Genomic DNA, 19759 nt, shown 5'->3' on the forward strand with positions numbered 1-19759 from the left:
CTAGAATAGAGAGTAATTAAATAACTTTACCAAGATAACACAAGCAGTAAATGGCAGAGGAGACAGAATGTGAACCCAAGCAGTCTGGTTCTGGAGTTCATGCTCTGAACCAATACCATGCTATCCCGCCAGACTCTACACTAGGCACCTTAATTTCAATTGCAAGAGACAGAGAATATCTAATTCAGGTCCCATTGATACCTCTTCCTACCGAAACGTCACCCCAAATCACAGAACGCTGGCCTTCTGTGCTTATGATGCTGCTGAAAGTGAATACCAGCCACCAGTTGGTGAACACATTAATTGATCATGTTTAAGTTTGCTATTAATAGTTCGAGGCATTTCATGCATTAATTCATTAAAAAAAATACAGAGTGCCTACTAAGAGCGGCCAGGTACTTTTCAAAGCAGGAGGGTAAAACAAAGGAGGCAAGGTCCTTGCCCTCAGGGGTTTACCTTCTGGTGAGGACACAGCTAAGTAGACAGTTATCTGTCCTGGGCAGCAGGATGAGGGAAGCACTCGGTGCTAGGAGAGCTCAGAAGAGAGGGATGTGCCCAAAGCTTGGGAGGGCAGGTACTGTCAGGGAAGTTTTCCTGGAGAAGTGGTTCTTAACCTTGGCTGCATATTAGAAATGTCTAGCGGAGGTTTTAGAAAACTACCAGGCCCAGACTAATTAAACCAAAATCTCCAGGACGTTTTTTATAAGCCCCTAAAGTAGTGGTCCCTGGAAGAGCAGCATCAGCATCCCCTGGGAACTTGTTAGAAATCCCACCCCAGATCTACTATTATCAGCCCTCCAGGTGACTGAAACAAACTAAAGTTGGAGCAGTGGTTCTCAAACTTAAACAGGTCAGAATCCCCTGAAGGGCTTGTTAAAATCAATTCACCCCCAAATCAAAACCAAACCCACTGCCGTAGAGTTGACTCCTACCCATAGCAACCCTATAGGAGAAGGCACAACTGCCCCAAAGGGTTTCCAACACTGTGCATCTTTACAGAAGCAGGCTGCCATATCTTTCTTCCTTGGAGTGGTTGGTGGGTTCCAACCACCAACCTCAGTTAGCAGCCAAGTGCTTAACCACTGCACCACCAGAGCTCCTTACTTACCCCCCAAATTTCTTATTCAGTTGGTCTGGGGTGGGGACCAAAAATTTGCATTTCCAGCAAGTTCCCTTCCTCTAGGAAGGGAGGGACAACTGGAATCTGAAGGATGAGTAAGAGTTAGCAAGGTGAAGAAGGTTGTGGGGAATGGGGTGTAAACATATTCAATCATTTCACAGTACTTCTGAGCATGTGCTATGTGCCAAGTGCTTCAGGAGTGAACGAAACAGGCAAAGTCCCCACTCTGGGGGCCCACCTCCTAGTGGGAGGCTGGGATAGCATCACCGACAATAAACAGACATATCTGAGATCGACAATTACAATAAAGAAAAATTAAGCACTGAGGGGCAGAAAAAGTGGTGGGTGAGAGGCTCTTTTAGACATAGTGCTCAAGGAAGGGCTCTCTGAGAAGATAACCAGCAGAACGTTAGCTGCGCACATAGCAATCCACAATAAAAACTACATTTCTCAGCCTCCTCTGCACCTGGGTGAAGCCATATGACTCAGTTCCGGTCAATGAGATGTAAGCACCAATTTCCAACTTACAGGAACCTTCCTAAACAGAACGGGCCTTTGCACGTCTTTTTCCTCCCTCCATTCAGCTGCTTGGTTTGTGGATGCTGCCATCTTGGACCCTGAAAATGTGGGACATGCCTTGGGAATGGAAGAGCAAGTGGCTGAAAGGAACCTGGGTCCTGTAAGACTGTGGAGCAGTCTGGGTGGCAAAGGTCAGAAGCAACATGCCTCTATATTGTTTAAGTCACTGATATTTTGGGTTGCCCTGATATACGTAAGGAGCCCTGTATGCACAGTGGTTAGGCGCTTGGCTGCTGACCGAAAGGTCGTTAGTTCAAACCCACCAGCCTCTCTGTGGGAGAAAGACGTGGCAGTCTGCTTCCATAAAGATTTACAGCCTCAGAAACCCCATAGGACAGTTCTACACAGTCCTAAAGGGTTGCTATGAGTCGGAGTTGACTCTACAGCAACGGGTTTTTGGTTTGATGCTATTTATAGCTGAACCCAATGCTAACAAATTCAATGACTTTTGAGTAGAGCCCTAAGAGAAATGGGGAAGCAAATCATGCAAATATCTGAAGGAAAGGCATTGCAGGCAGAAAAAAAATAACAAGGGTAAAGAGCCCCTGAAGTGGGATCCTGTTCAGGGTATTTGAAGAACAACAAGGAAGCTAGGGTACCTGAACTAGAGGGAGAGTGTTGAGAAATGAGAACGGTGAGGTATTTATTGGTGGGGGATTCAGATCATGTAGTTTTTTTGTTTTTTTTTAATGTAAAACTTGTTAAAAAATGTGAACAAAATTATACAAAAATATGTATAAAATATACACATTTTAAAGACCAATAAAGCCAAGGCCTGTGTAACCATTGCCAAGGTTAAGAAATAGAATGCTGCCAGGACCTTGAAAATTCCCTCTGTCTCTCTCCATGGTGCATCCTCTTTCCTGCCCCCCAGGAGCACCCATTGTCTTTGATATTTTGAGTGTAATTTCCTAGCTTTATTTTATAGATGCACCACCTATGGATAAAAGAAAAAAAAAAAATTTTTTTCCTATGGATACTACCATAGAAACACACTGTTCTATTTTGGTATTTTTGAACTTCATACACACAGAACCACACTACGCTCTTTTGTGACTTGCTCCCTTCTTTTCATTAATTAGGTTTGTGAGATCCAGCCATATTTTAGAAATAGTTGTGATTCGTCTTCTTTTCCTTTCATAGTTAAGAACATTCACTTTGAATCCAGACTATCTGGGTTGAGATCTGAGCTCCACTACTTGCTAGCTGTGCAACTGTGGCAAGTTTACTGTTCTGTGCTCAGTGTTCCCATTTGTAAAAAGGGAATAATACCACTACCTACCTCATGGGGTTGTTGAGACAATTAACTTACTTTATATAAGGGTTACAACAGTGCTTGGCACATGATAAGTGCCACACGCATCCACTCTGCTATACAGACATTTGTGTTGTCTCCGGTTTGGGGCTATTATGAAAAATGCCATGAACACTCTTGTACACGTCTCCCTACTGCACACAAGCAAAACTACATATAACACATATACCTAGGAGTGGAATTGCTGGGTCATTCGGTATGTTCATGTATAAATTGAACAGAAAAGGGCCAAATTTTTCCAAAACGTCTGCTAATTTATTCTCCCACATGAATGGAAGCTCCTTTTGCTCAACATCTTCACTTGATACTGTCAGACTTTTAAGTAAAAGTGTGTAATGGTATCTCACCTTTTTATTTTGTATTTCTGATTACTGATATTAATCATATTTGCATACATTTATGGAGAATTTCAGATACCTCTTGTGAGTTGGCTGTTCAGTCTTTCATCCATTTCTCTATGATCTTTCTTTTTATTATTCAAGGAAGTATTTATATTCTGGAATCTAGTCCTTTGCGTTATGATTATTCCAAGTATCTCCTCACAACATTAACCAGTTACCATCAAAGTGGATTCATGGCAACCCCATGTGTGTCAGGGTAAAACTGTGCTCCATAGGGTTTTCAATGGCTGATTTTTCAGTAAACCACCAGTCCTTTCTTCCAAGGCACCTGAGTGGACTTGAACCTCAAGCTTTTCAGTTAGCAGCCGAGCACGTTAACCATTCGCACCATTCAGATTCCTCACAGTATAGTTTGTGTTTTCACTCTTTCTGGTATCTCTGGATGAACCAGTCTTAATTTTAATGTAGTCAAGAGATAGATTTATCAGGTTAAGGGAACTCACTTCTGTTTCTAGTTAAATGACTGCTCAATTTTATCAAATACTGTTTCTGTATCTACTGAGATAATCACGTGGTTTTACTCCTTTTATCTGTTAATGGAATGTTGTTAGTTGCCATCAATTCCAACTTTTGGTGACCCCACGTAAGCAAAGTACATTTGGTGGGTTCGAACCTCTCGATGGTTTCGAACCACCCTCTTGGCTAGTAGTTGAGTGCTTAGTAGTTTGCACCACCCAAGGACTCCTCAACACTATGGTATAATTTTTAGTGACCCCAATATCTACTTGGATAGTCCTTCCAACCCTGGCCTCAGTTCCTTGGTATCCTCTTCTTTAAAATCTTACCTCTCCTCCTCTACATCGGCACCTGCTTCTATTATCATACCTTAGGCCTTACCATTAAAAACAACGGCACTCTTAGCAAAGCTGTCAATAATCACAGTTCTACTTCCTCTCCCATCTCACAAGCCCCTCCAGTCGGGCTTTTGTCCGTACCACTCTACTGAAACTGCCTCTGTCAGGATCATCAGTGACTTCTGCATTGCCAAATCCAATGGTCAAGTCTCAGTTCCCATCTTGCTCCATTCATTCCATGACCAGAACTTCTGCTAGGCTTTTGGTCCTTTCTTCTTTGGCTCAGAGGTACAGGAGTGATTTAAGAAACAATCTAGCCTCTGACAATTACAGTCTCATGAGGCTGCTTACTTGTGCATCAAACTTTGATATTAACAAATTGCATAAAATTTGGGGGGGGAAGCACTGTGAGGCTAGAAATATAATTCTCTTTGGTGAAATACGGGCCATTTATCTCTTTAATTGTAATTTGACTTCTATTTTTGCAACGAGTATTACTGTTATATTCAGCAAAGTTAGTTTAAAATATATCTCCTCAGGCAGCCATTTGCATGAAATTGTTTTGAGATTGGGGAGGTTCAGTTCCTTAATGGGGGTCAGGGTAGATGACGTTAAAGATTTGCACTCATGAAAAATGATCCATTTTTGCCATTTTGAGAATTTACCGTAAGGTTGCTTTGCTCTGGATTGGTGTTCATTACACATGCTCTTCTCTCCTGCCCACCCTGGGAATCTTTCTCCAGTATCACTCACCTCTGCCTTGGCTGTCAGGGAGAAGGGGGTGACAAAAACTACACCAACCTATCTATTCAGAATCTGTGATAAAGAGGGTGTAGACTGAGACTGAAGTTTAGAGAAGCTTAAAAAAAAAAAAAAAAGCCACACGAACCCAAACAACAACCCACTACCGTCAAATCAACTCTGACTCATAGCAACCCTATGGGACAGAGTAGAACTGCCCCACAGAGTTTCCAAGGAGCGCCTGGTGGATTTGAACCGCTGACCTTTTGGTTAGCAGCCATAGCACTTAACCACTACACCACCAGGGTTTCCATGTGAACCCAAGATTACCAGAATTATCTCACACAATCTATTTGAGATTAAGCCACTGCTAACTCCTGATCCACTTCTTAAAAACAGTTCTGGCAATTCACAGAAGCAGTTCCCTTAGGAATCTTAGCTAACGCTTGCTATAAGGCTTCTTAACTGAGAAAACAAAACACCCTGATGGCTTTTTTAAAAAATAATTTGAATGTAATTTTTCATAACTGGCCATCAATCCACCAGACTGGCTTGATCAGAAAGATAAGCTGAAATGATGTTGAAAACATCACTAGGGCCCAAATCTAGGTGGAAGAATTTATAATAATTTTAATTTTTCTGTTTATATTTTTATTAAGGGAAAAAAACAAAACTGTTGTCATTAAAATGTTTTTTTAAAACATAATATACAGAAAATACTGCCCAGGGCTGAATATAACCAGACACTGAAATGAAACTCTTGGTTTCAGTTTTGCCTGAGGCCCTTCAAGACAACACACTCTATATTCCAATGGGAGGTGTGTTACTATCACGTAGGACTCACAAAAGGAAATAGCAGAACACTAATTTAGCTGACCTCCCACCTCCAACCTATAGACAAGCTGAAGAGTCCAAGAGAAAGGATTAGAGATTAGAAGTGGATTTTTATTGCAAGCTGTTGGTGTGCACATATAAGAAGGGGAAAGGCCTTGTTTCTCCTTTATCTCAATGACAGGTTTAAGGAGAACACTCAAGACAGCTGAATATGTATCATGCAGGTTAGAGGAATGTGTTGTCTGGTGACTAAAACCTGAGAAAATTAAAGGACAAGTAATGAGCTGGCTAGCTGCTGTGCTGGAACCAGTCAGCCCTCTTCGAGGTTCTGAGAGGAAAGGATGCAGGAGTTCTTCATGAGCGGGTGCTGGTGTGGGGCTGCCCACCAGGATGACAGAACCCCAACAGCTCAGAGAGACATTAGGTAGAGGTGGACTGCTGAGAACAGGATCTAGAGAAAGGCCTAAACAGTCACTAGGGAAGAAGAACTGCAGGTCAAAGCTGCCCAAAGCTGGGGTGGGGAGCAGAGGGGAAAAGCCCCTCCCAAGAGAAATTTTAGCCATCTGCCAGGCCCAAAGAACATATAGCAGCTCAAAGCCGTATTGACCAACTCTAAGTATGAACTTTCCTGCTCTCCACCAAATGAATACATGGAGCACAGGGCACTCTTAGGGCAGTGAAACTGTACAACACAAAGAGCAAACTCTAATGTAAACTGAAGCTATTAGGATGGGGAGAATATATAGGAACTCTATACTTCCTGATCAATTTTCCTGTAGACTTGGCTCCTCTAAATACAAAATGTATTATTAAAAAAAAAAGAAGTATACATTTTAAATGGGTAAATTCCTTTGCATGTGAGTTACAGCTCAATAAACCTGTTACGAAATAAAAACTATATGCTGTCTACAAAAAACTCACTTCAAATATAATGACATTGTTAGATGGAAAGTAAAAACTCTTCTAGACGCGTGAGGCAGCATAGTTAACAAAAACAAAAACCCTTGCCCTCATGGAGCTTACATTCTAGTTGACTAGTTGAGTGTACCAAATAATGTGGCTCAAGTGCATAGGGAAATGCAGGTAACCAGGCAAGGTTACACCTACATTTCCACTTACAGGGCAGACAGTTGTTCCTGGAGAACATAGAAAGAGAAGCATGTTGTCACTACAGCCAAAGAATGGAAGGGGCTGTGTCAAATGCAGATGACGCTAAAGTAAAAATCAGGTCCATGGGACTTTCCAATTATGAGCATATTTTGTCTTCAGCAAGAGTAAGGAGGGTGAGGGCATCTGAGATTCTACTGTGTCAACTTCTACTTGCCAGTACCCTCAAGATGTTATTCCTGTCATTCTTCTATTGCACCCATTTGAAAAAACTCCAAACCTGAACAGCTACAGCTGAGCATTGCTGGTGAGAAGTCCCCAGATAGACTGATGTCACTGTCAATCTATGGTGTCCAGCTCACTGTTTTTCTCTAGTCCATTCTCTGATTCTCCAGGGCCACTACTTTGAACCATCTGTGCTCTCTGCAGACTTCCATTCCTATCCTCTCTCCACTTTCAGAAGTGGCCACATCACTTGGTTCTCAAATGAAAGCTAAACCATCAGATGCAAACTTTCAACTCCTTACCACATGACACACATGCCTGTGCCCATCAGTCCCCCTCTTTCCATGCCTATGATGTGGATCTCAACCTCCCCACCACCATGTTCAGGAACCTTGGTCTAGAAATGGTCTTGGTCAGCCCTTCCTGCACCCCCTGCCCTATTTTTACCTCTCCTCCACTGGTTCCTGTAATATAATATTTCACAAATGTTTGGTATCCTGACCCAGTTTGAAGCCTTGGCTAAAGGCCAGTCAGTACACCTTCTTGAATAGCTGATTAAGTCCTTTCTTCAACCTCTTCCCTATCTCGTTCTCCCATTCCTGGGTCACTACACACCCACCCTAATAGCCCCAGGGCCATGTGTCCAACATCCTGGTATAGCCCTTGTACCCTAGAGCCTACAGAATTATTCAAAACACTCAATCTCAGGAAGCCCACCAAACCTAGCTAATCCCATACTGCTTGATGTAATAAACAGTCTCCTACAATTTTATTTTTTTTTTTTACAATTCCACCTTGTTGTTGCCCTTTCCCCAGGTTTAACCCCTAATGACGCTGTGTTGTGGTGTGCTGTGAACACCAGAGACTGTGAATATAAATTTTTAAATGTTTCCGGCCTCCCTCTCTCTTGACCTCAAACATTACTATTACCATAAACAAGTTAAAACAGTTCCATCATTCGCTGCCATTAGCATTTAAACGCTGCCATTAGCACTTAAATGTACTCAAGTTCCCTCCATGGTTAAAAAAAAATCCCTCAACCAAACACAATCCTACCGCTACAGCCTCACCATCACAAACTTCTTGAAAGAGTTGATACTTGATGGTTTTATTTATTTGCAGCCCTCATCCCACTACAACCTACATTTATCCTTATCACAAGATATGCTCTAATTGGGAAAGACAGAAATTACCATAATTCTTCAATTCAAAGATGTACATTCCCTCTCCCCCACATTTTAATAGGATACACCTTGGAAATCAATGCAATTGAAAGCAATGGATCAAAGTTAATTGGCAGGTATAGTTCTTGTTTATACAAAATTAACACGTCTTATTAACAGGTATTTTAGATTCAGTCAAATGCCTATTTTTGAAATTAAAAGTTTTAAAGAAATACTTCTTTAATATTTTCCCAGCAGCCTTTTACTTCACTGACCATTCTCTTCTTGAAATACTCTACTCTCTTGGCCTCTGTGATACCAGTCCTGTTTTTTCCTATCTCAGCTGCTCCTTCTCAGTCTCCTTGTTGTGTTCCTTTTCCAGTCCTCTTCCCACTCGGTCTTCCATGGATGAGCTCATTTACTTTCATGGTTTCAGCTCTGCCCATATGCTGTAGGATAAGCCTGTAGCTCATCTAATGGTAAGTGGGTATAACTTCCACAGACATCTGGTTAACTGACTCTTGTGACCTTCGAGAGGCTAAGGATGATAAATAAATGTGTGGTTACAATGATACTGTATAAGTCAATGAATGTGCTGTACCTGGCCAGATGAGGTGGTCCTTAGCACAAAACCCAAAGTACCTTATAGGCAGAATTTCTCCAGCTTTATAGATACACACTAGCCTGGGTCTACAAGGGGTCACTTATGCTTTCAGGTTCCATGACACCTATTGAACATTATCATCGTCACGATGCAGTGCCTTACCCACCCACCCCCATTCCTGGCCTTTGCTCCTGTAATATTTTAGCCTTAGATCAGTGTGCTGACTTACTCCCAATTCCCCAGCACCTACCATCTCTGCCACTTGCCCCAAACATGCACCTCTTCCTGTTCTTCTTTTGGTATACATGATTTCCAGACAGCACAAGTCAAATACAAACCGTTACCCACCATTTCTTCATTCACAAATATTTATTGAGCACCTACTATACACTGCACACCATGTTAGGTTTTGGGATGCAAGTGACATAAGAAATCACCCCTGCCCTCGAGGAGCTTACAATCTAGAAGGGTAGACAGACAATACACAATGAACCAATACATAAAATAATTACAGGTTGTGATAAGTGCCATGTAAGCTATAAACAGGGTGATGTGATAGAGGATAGATAGGGAACACCTACTTTTTAAAAAGAATAATGAGGAAAGGCTTCTCTGAGAAAGTGGTTAAAAGCTGGGTTTGACGCGTAGCTTCCCACTTACACGCTATATGACCTCAGACAAGTCACCCACCCTCTTAGAATCTTGTTTCCACGTTTGTAAAATGCAGCATTTTACATGGACAATCATACCAAACTCAGTAAATGCTCACTACTGCCAATGATCACGAAAACTCAGTATCTTCTGCTTTACAAGGCCTTTCATGATCTAGCTTTTGTATACTTCCTAATATTCCTTAGCAAATTTCTGGCTATTCCCAACTTTGTCCTCTCTGTACTTAACAAAGTTCTCATTAACCCTCATGTTTTTACTCATGTTAATCTAATCAGTTACATGCTCCATCTCTGTACTCCCTGTACTTCACCTTTTCACAATGTAATTGTAACCTATTTCAATCAATTGTAATATTCTACTGGAGGGCAACTTTGGTGAGGGTAGGTACCATATCTATAGTCACAGGGCCTGGTACAAGGTTTGGCACATGGTAAGACCAAAAACCAAACCCACTGCCGTTGAGTCGATTCCGACTCATAGCGACCCTATAGGATAGAGTAGAACTGCACCACAGAGTTTCCAAGGAGCACCTGGCGGATTCAAACCACTGACCTCTTGGTTAGCAGCCATAGCACTTAACCACTACACCACCAGGATTTCCTGGCACATGATAGGAACTCAAATATCTGAAGACTGAAACATTTGTAAGCCAAGAGGAGAAGCAGTAGAAAAATGAAGGACATGGAAGAGGGGAAGTCTGGTGAAGGAAGGTCCTTAAGACGGGAGGCAACAAGGGTCAAAGGCCCATGTTGCTGAATTGAAACCCCACCTCCTCCTCTGAGACATAAGTAAATTTAGTTAGAATGAAGGTGGACATAGGTGGAGGGATAGGATGTGGAGAGAAACCATACTGATGGACTGACTCTTTTAATTGTAATAAGGGTGTGGTTTGAAAAGGGACAAGGGGAGTGGTAAGATTTATAATTACTGACGAGGAGAATGGGCAAAGGAACTATGTAATGCCAAGTAAAAGGACTGATAGATGACTGAGGGGAGGGGCTGAGAATACTTAGTTTAAGGTTTGATAATGAAGGAGCCATCTAAGCTGGACAACAAATATAGGGAAAGTACAGGGGGGCTGATGTATGGTGAAATGGTGCTGTGAACACCAGGGACCGTGAACATAACAAATCTTGACATGTTTCCGGCTTCCCTTTCTTGATTTGGGGTGACTAGAGGTCTCAATACAAAGAATGCTACCAGTGTGGTTCATTAGAGCAAATACAACAGGTCAAGAACTGTTCTAAGAGGTTCTTAGACAGCAACTCATTCTCTGATCTCGCATGCCACTTAAACTAAACATCAAGCTCATCACTGTCTCCCCTAAATAATGAATCTTCATTCTAAAGGTCGCCTGTCTCTATAAATAGCCTTGTTATCCTCCAAGTTATCCAAGTTTTGAGAAGTGGCCACAGTCCTTATGCCTATATCCACTCAGTCACCAAAGCTGTAGTCTTCCTTTAAAACAGCTCCAGTATCCATTATTTCCTTATTACTATTGTCATCATTTGGACCCAGTTCTCATAATTTTTATGTCTAGTTTCACATACTAGTCTTCTAACTAGCCTAGCTAATTAATGTCACTTTAGTTTAGACAGAGGGCTTCTGAGGCTGGTCGGGGTCAGACTCCCAATTCCTCAACGTATTCACTGTGACTCTGGGATCATTTTATCTAAATCTGTTTCTTTATTTGTAAAATGGGGATGTCACTTTCTTTTGAAGGCTGCTGTGAGGAATGAGACATTCTTGTAAACTTCTTAGCAAAAAGTTTAATTCTAGTTAAGAATTCAATTGATCATAAGCCCTATGAAGTCTAGGACTAGATCTTTTATACTACTCTATCCCACACACACTTATTAACACATACTGAATAAACATTTCTTCAATAGTTTGATGAATGACAAAATAAGAGGTATATTCTATGTGATAACATGACAACACTCTGCACTTAAAAGTTTCCAGAGTGTAAAATAAAGACAGGAAGAAGTAGTAAAAGCCATTCAGAAATAAAAAGTAGCTTGAGAAATAATGAATATGGTATGTCAATCAAGAAAACACTATACCATGAACATCTGAAAACAGCAATCTTTTTCTTTCCCCACAGTAGTCCTTAGAGCACTAAGAATGAGATCTCATTGGAAACATAAAAAAATACAAAGTGAAACAGGCAAAGCTTTCCCATGTTTTTTGTTTTGTTTTATTTAGCCTTACCACTTTTCCAGTTTGGGTTGGGCTGCCTTTGGCTTGGGAGATCCTACTGGCTTTGGGGAGCTCAGAAAGGCCAAGATGGAGCCTACAGGAAGAGGAAAAAGAGAGCTGGCTACTAAGGGCTGGCCCTAGGCACAAAGAGTTAAAAAAAAAAAAAAAGTGACAAGATTTTTTTAACTATAAATGGAAAATGTAGTCTGACAAAGCAATTCGGCTACTTCACAGCACGAGTAAAACTTTGAGAGAAATCATTTGGATAATCACATGTAGATGTTTCGAAACATGCCATGTAGATGTATTTGACACAGAGGTAGCCTGGGAAAACCTCTGCCAGTTACCTCCAAGTCAGTTAACCCAGGGCAGAAGGGCAGAGGGCTTTAGTGCAGAGGCTTGCACTGAAACAAATGTTGCACTTTCTTGGAAAATATGGTTAGTCCAACCAAAAGGAAAGATATGAATCCAAAACTACAAAAATGTTCATACCCTTTGACCCAGAAATTAAACCTCTAGGAATTCACTGCAGGATTATGAGATGCAATCTAAAAAGTCCAATGAGTAAAAGTTATATGAATCATGGCACAGCCATACAACAGAATATCATGCAATTAATAAAGGTTGGCATAGTTCTTAATGACATTAAATTATAATGCCTGTAGGTTGAGAAAAAAAAATACAAAATTATACTGAAAATATATGAAAAACATTAGTTAAAAACATGCACAAATAGCAAAGAGACTGGCAAGAAATATGCGAAAATATTAAAAGTGACACTTTTTTTTTCTGGATAGAACTACAGGTAATTGTTATTTTTCCTTACACTTCCTATATTGTCTAAACTCTCCACAATGAGCACATATTACTGACATAAACAAAAACATTATTCAACCAGGTAAGTATTAGAGGAGAACAGGCATTTTTATACAGCTTTATTCTTCTCTAGGAACAGGGGTGCGGTTCCTAACAAAAACGGCAATTCCAAACCAATCTAACAGAAGTGTCAGGCTCTTAAAAGCCAGAGACATTCTTAAATTATTTTTCACAATTTTTACCATATTCATGTAGAACTGTAGCAGAATAGCTGGTGAATCAGGTTGAATCATCAATCGCCTATCTAAATAACAACTCCATGCTCCCACACGACACAAATCCAGGGCCACCACTCCAATGTCATACCCTAGTTTAAATGGTGCACTGCTCCAAGTTTCTAAGATGGAAAGAGCTGGGCAATAATTCAATGACATTCCATAGAAATATATGTTCAAAGCTGTAGGGAAAATGTTTACTAAAAGCAAAAATGAAACTGTTAAGCGTTTTTTTAACTAGTATCTGGGGGATAGAAAAAAATGACTGGCAAACCTGAGAATAAAGCTAGAGCTTTGTAAATATCAACTTTACTTAAAAAGGCAAAGCGTAACTAATGAATACTTTATTGGCAGAAGAAAAATAAACACCTCGGTTATTAAATGGCAAATGTCCAGGATTGGTCTCAAGGCAAAAGGTCTGAATATCAAAGTTGGAATAGTCTCTGTTCAACAGTTTTACCTAAAATCCAGAGTCTTACTTTACTTCAAACTCCTTGAGACTCCATTTAAAGGAAATTATGTCAAGAGTTAACAGATTAACTTAATTATACGTGGTATCTCTCATCTATGCAATATCACGTTTTCATTTTAGCCTTCCTGAAAAACATTCCAAAAATGAAACCCGTTGCCATCAAGTCAATCCCAACTCATAGCAACCCTACAGGACAGAGCAGAACTGCCCCCATAGAGCTTCCAAGGAGCACCTGGTGGATTTGAACTGCCAACCTTTTGCTTAGCAGCTGTAGCACTTAACCACTACACCACCAGGGTTTCCTGAAATACATTATGATCAAATAAATGCCATATAACCTAAATTCACCTCAACTGCTTTATCTGGCCTTTATAATTATCCTATGGTCAGAAGTGGAAATAAAATACTCTCACCTAAGGGTCAGAAAGTGAGCGTAAGCAGACATTTGGCATGAAGCTATATTCAGCACCAATTACAGTCAGGAGTTACCAAAGCAGGAAAAGCCCTTAACATTTCTAACTGAAGAAAGATAAAAATGCAGGCTGGTTAAGTGATTTTAAGACTAATAACTCCAAGTCCTTTCCTTGAACAAGATACCCCAGATGAGTACTGGTTGGCTGACTACAAGTAACAGCTAAGATGACCCCTTCCAAAACAGCATTAAGCAGAAACCTGTCTCAGCAAAACGAACTGCTAAAAAGTCAGGGTCTTGGCAAAAATATTTAGTGACCAAACTAAACAAAAGATAATAGCTTGATAATCATGACACTGCCATAAGGCCAATGGTATAAAGTACTTACCTTCAAAGTTATGTAAACAATATAAACCCCCATTTTAAGATTATAAACTTAAAAATTTATATAAAGTGTTAGTTGCCTGTAATGAGATCAATTAAAAATGTACATGTCAGTTCAGTGTAAAGCACCAAAAATGAACACTAAAACTGTTCACATAAGATAGTGGAAAGGAAACAACGCACGACTACAAAAGCATGGGAATCAGTTACAAGAACCAAGTAAACTAACTTCTATTAAGATTTTCATTTACCTTTTACAACTATGTTGGTTACATGGGGGGCGGGTCTCTGAGCATCTAAACGGTAGCAAAATGATAACAGATATACATCATTTCTTTATTAACAAATTATACCACACAAATCAGTTTACTTTTTCTGGTTACAAAGTTAACAGAAATTGCATCTGTATTTAGAGCAGCAACACAAAATCTTACTAAGAAGAAATTCTACATCTAGACCAAAGGACTAGAAATCTGATGACTAGGATGGTATAGTTAGCAACTATGGTGCAACCGCTGCTGGAAGATCCCAATTTTTTCCATGACTTTAATAATCAGCAGCCCTCCCTATGAGATAATACATGAAGTAAGGGAATGATGTAGCCAAAGAAGGGATGATGTAGAAAACCCATGAAATTAAATCAAAAGGAGCACAGAAAGGCCATGAAAACTGAAGAAGGTGCAAAAGACCAAGCAGAGACAAGTCAGCTCCCTAGAGTTACATGGGCCATGAAGTCGTGTGTCCCTGTTCTAACTGAAAATGAAGAGACCTCATCTGGGCACTTTAGTTTGAGAAATCAGTTAGTTGGATAAGTGAAAAAAAAAAAAAGGTGTTATTTTTCAAGGAAGTAGGCACAGCTTAGAGAAATCTAAACATCAGGAAAATATTAAAATCTTTGAGAACCCAAAAGTTCTTTAAGAAGGCAAATGAAGCAAACGGAACTTCAGATGAAAATTTTTCTGTAAGCGGAAAAATTCAGCTTCCTCAGTGATTTTTTAAAAGCAAATGCAGTACAGAAGAGTGTGTTTCAAAATGCATCTAGAACCACAGGGGCTCCTTGGAGTGTTTGATGGCAGCACAGAGCAAGACAAGTGCTCTGACCCTTCCTCACTTCAGTTAAAACATTTCTAATTATTTTATCTTTCATGGTTTCAGTAAAGATTTCCTTTTCCAATAATGAGATCTGCTGCCACCCTATTCCTTTTTTGTTTGTTTGTTTTAGTCTGAAGGTCAATTATTTGAGCTTCAGAGTATACTGTTGAGAAGTGCAATCAGTGATCTCAAACAATTTTTCCATGTCAATGTTATGAAAACCTAAAAAGTTTCAACAAATACATATTATTCAGTAAAATAAGTGAACAAACTAAGTTTTTAAGGAGAAATTAAACTGTTATTCCCACCTCCCCTAAATCTGTTCTTTGATGCCAGTAAGCTCTCATTATTTATGGAGAGTGTGACGAAAATTCTAACATTCTACCCACACCTTTCCCGCCAAACATTTCATTCAATGGGTCCATGGAATTTCCTTTTTGAGAAAGCAAGCCTTCAAATTTACAGAAAACTCTAGACTGAGAATGTACAGTTACCAAATACAACACATATTAGGTCAGGGCAGAATCTGCAGAGTGTTCTTCAACATAATCACGAATAAAGAACAGCCAAATCCCAGAACTTCATTCTGCATTCATTAACAATGTCAAAGTGTAAATGGCAATCAGGGCAAAATGCATTATCAAAGGCCATTTTCTTTGATGGGATCAGGGAGAAAACTGAAACTGCAGAAGAAAAGTGCAGCCCAAGCTTTGGCCACTTATCAAGGCTTCATTACTTCAATGAAATCTCTGTGGAAAAGGCCCATTCAGCAAACATAACTCCTTCCATTATTTTTTTTTCTTTCACATCAGGTAAGGAGGCCTGGTGGCACCGTGTTTAGGCACTGGGCTGCTAACCGAAAGGTCTGTGGTTCAAATTCATCAGTCGCTCTTCAGGAGAAAGATGTGGCAAATGTGGCAATCTGCTTCCGTATAAAGATTACAGCCTTGGAAACCCTGCGTGGCAGTTCTACTCTGTCCTATAGGGTCACTCTGAGTCAGAATCAACTTGATGGCCGGCAGTGAGTTAGGGTTTGGTCACATCAGGTTAAACACAAGTTGCTGTCATTCTAGAATAATTACATCTTTTTTTCTTAATTAGAAAAAAGTTTACTTGAATATTTACATACGTTATTGCCATTTACTACAACCAAAAAAAATTTTTAAACTAATTTGTAGAATCCATCCAGTAACATATGAAATTGAAATCCATCACTTAGAAAGATACAGTTATGGCTGAATGTATCTGATGCTCAGGGTACACCATGAATAAGAAATATCCTTGCATGTCGTTTGGTTCTTGCTGCAGTCATCTGTGTTCATCTCTCGGAAAGCAAAAGAATCCATTTGTTCATCTCTCAGAAAGCAAAAGAATCCATGTGAAATTTCAATAAATATCAAAGTAACTGCTCAAAAAATAGGTTCCACGGACCAAAGATCCAATAAAGAGCAGTTGTGATTAATGATTCCTAGAATCCAAGGAGTCCTCCTCAGTCCAATGAGATGATGTCAGGAATGTTACTTCCACTGCTGGTTATGACCCCTGTCTCACTCCTGCTGCTGGATGAGCTAACATGAGTACTGCTTTCATGGGGGCTGGTGGTGGTGACAGACGTACTGCTTGCTGTTAAGGGTGAGGTGAGACTATCCAAAAACATAGGAGGACAGTACTGCTTGAAACAAACAATGATGCCGATGAGGAAGAGGCTACATTGATTTTAAATAAAGAGACTAGAGACGGTTAGATACGCACAAGTGATAGCCACATACTTAAATCCTACTGGGATTTTAAAATTTCTCAAAATTTCACAGCTTTGGGTGGAAGGTGGCATGAATTTAGCTATTTTACATTATTTTGTGAATGCAGCATTTTCTTGATTCTCTGAAAAGTTGTAGAACTTGATGGTTGACCACATACATTGGTAAAAATACAAATAATGTCAATAATAACTGAAGTTAATATTAAATATTGGCCCCATAATTATGACTCATACTAAATCTTAATTTGCTCATTAAATGTATTTAGATGGGCTTTAAATGAACACTGTAAAAAGCTAGTAATTACTTATTTTTAATGGTATTAAGCAAAAATGCTAATGTAAAATTCAAAAAACCTTTCATAATTTAACATCAGTTAGACACTTTATGTGTATGCTCAGAACAATGATCTCATGTAATCATAAAATCTGGGAATGAATCTTAAAGACCTAATCTAATCTTCTTTGTGATGCTTGCTTGACATCCTCCCTCCAAGTGTTCACATCTCAAGTCCCCTCACCATCCTGGTTGCTGATTCCCAAACAAATTAAAAACTGAATTTAATATTCTAACATTTACCAAGAGGAGTAGAGACAGGTAAGTGCCACAAGCTTAAGTTTACATCGCCAGAGCATATTCTATGTGAGGAACAACCATACTGATGTTAGCAAAATAAGTGAGGTCTAGTATACACTGTAAGAGATTTCCTAAATTTCATCTTTAGTTTTATTGTATGAAAGAAGAACAGTTAGGCTATTTGATCAATATCTTTCACTCTATACATTAATCTAGCTATCATTGGATATACTGGATTAAAAACTCAAAACCAAACCCAGTGCCGTCGAGTTGATTCCGACTCATAGCGACCCTGTTGGACAGAGTAGAGCTGTCCCATAGAGTTTCCAAGGAGCACCTGGCGGATTCGAACTGCCAACCCTTTGGTTAGCAGCTGTAGCACTTAACCACTACACCACCAGGGTTTCCAATGCTGCATTACAGAACAGGAATTCAGAACTGAAGCTGTTTGGACTACAGACCTTCAAGGCCCATAAAACGGAAACAACCTCAGGTTTAAGCTGCCAGTTAGTGGAAGGCAACAATTAAAATTCAGGCTGCCTTTCAAAAAAAGTAATTTAATGTTTATAATGGGTAAATGTCTTTTGGTTTGTAATAAAATTAGTTCATAATCAAATGAGTGCCACACACAAAAGGACTCAAGTGGGAGAGGTAATTGTTCTTAAAAAGCTTCCAAGGAGCTCTAAATATAATGCATTTGTCAGGTATTAAAATTCTTCTCTTAAAGCAAACCAGTTTCCAACTTTTCACTAAAATTGGAGAAGAATTTGGCAAAAAAAAAGCCCAGTTAAATTTTTATTCCTTCTACCTCTCAAGCAATTTTTGCCTGCCTAGTTTTTTTTTTTTTTTAGTAATAAAAAGGTCCTGTCTTTGATTTATAAAATGAGTGCTAAACGCTACAGTCCCACCACCAATGAGCTCTGTGCCTTGAGTTCTTGTAGTACTGGGGTTGCACCCATTGCTCTCTCATCTCACTCTGTATTCCTTATGTGTAATGCGCACGTACCTGCACAAGGACAATGGGGACTATGGGGGCAACACGGGGGTAAAACAAAACAAAACCTAAGGATTCTAAACTAAAGGCAAAATCCCACCCTTCTGCTGACTTACCAAATAAATAAGCTTGCCATTAAGTGTGCCAAATAAAGCTATGAAATTAAAATCCTCTAGGCTCTGGAGCCCTGGTGGCAGTGGTTAAAGTATCTGGCAGCTAACCAAAAGGCTGTAGGTTCAAACCCTTGCTCCACTGAAGAAAGATGTGGCATTCTGCTTCTGTAAAGATTTACAGCCTTGGAAACCCTATGAGGCAATTCCACTCTGCCCTTTAGGGTCACCATGAGTTGGAACTGACTTGACAGCAAAGGGTTTTTTTAAGGCTCCAAGACAATTTTTTAAAAAGGGTTGTTCGCATAAAAACTTTAAGCCTGAAACATCCATTTCCTTGAAAAATACGTAGGTGCTTTTGTTATAGAATCTACTGATGTAACAAAGTCAACTCAGGTGACAAGAAGAAATTCCTCCTTTTGCACATAAGGCCCAAATTTCCCATGCTCAGTCTGTGTAAAAAGATACACAGCCTGAGAAGAGGAGGTTGGTACAAGACCTGTGGTTAGCCAATTCTGAGCACTCCGGGAAGCGGTGGTCCATGGTGCTGCCTCCAACTCTCCCTATAAACATCTCCCTTAGTTTATTTCTCTGTTTACTTTCCCCTTCCCCTTTTGCCATGGTTTTTACGTAAAGCCACCGGAATGCTAGAGTTCCTTATCTGACAGTGAAAACAGGGTGAGATACATAGTAACTATTGGGGTATCCCAAAAGTCCGAATCTTACTGCCTTTAAAATCATTGGAATATGAAACTAATGATACAAGTCTGCTTAATCAGCTATTGATTTTCTTACATATACAATGTGTTTTACAAATTATCTCTGAGAAGATTTAACCTCCAGCCATCTTGCATTGTTTCTCCTCATTCTAATTACTCAAATGCTTGTAAGAAATGACAACTGATTATTAAGCCAAATAGAATGTAATTAAAAATTCAGGTATCAAGGCCAAAATATCATAAACTGAAAAACAGAATTTTTCCTTTAAATAAAACTGGTGAAATATTTATATAGAACTTCCTGTCCACCAACGTAAGTAACTGAGAGTTGACTGTCCTGATTTTATGCAACTGGTCATTTTTAGTTAGTATGACATAATCAACAATCAAATACAAAT

General features: G+C 39.7%; 1 protein-coding gene across 15 annotated transcripts in view; it reads right to left on the reverse strand.

The window, feature by feature from the left end:
* PIAS2 (protein inhibitor of activated STAT 2) overlaps positions 1 to 19759 on the reverse strand; it is a 117309-nt gene that overhangs the window by 10511 nt on the left and 87039 nt on the right. For 4 of the 15 annotated variants that reach the window (XM_049901707.1, XM_049901708.1, XM_049901710.1 and 1 more), the window contains exon 14: positions 11855 to 16874. The exons of 2 other annotated variants lie outside the window; for them this stretch is intronic. In XM_049901707.1, the coding sequence (XP_049757664.1) occupies positions 16695 to 16874 (180 nt within the window). In that variant the 3' untranslated portion in view covers positions 11855 to 16694. 9 more of the 15 variants (XR_007519363.1, XR_007519365.1, XM_049901717.1 and 6 more) reach the window with 9 other exon arrangements.

This window comes from Elephas maximus, chromosome 11, assembly GCF_024166365.1.
Source record: "Elephas maximus indicus isolate mEleMax1 chromosome 11, mEleMax1 primary haplotype, whole genome shotgun sequence".
Lineage (NCBI taxonomy): Eukaryota > Metazoa > Chordata > Mammalia > Proboscidea > Elephantidae > Elephas > Elephas maximus.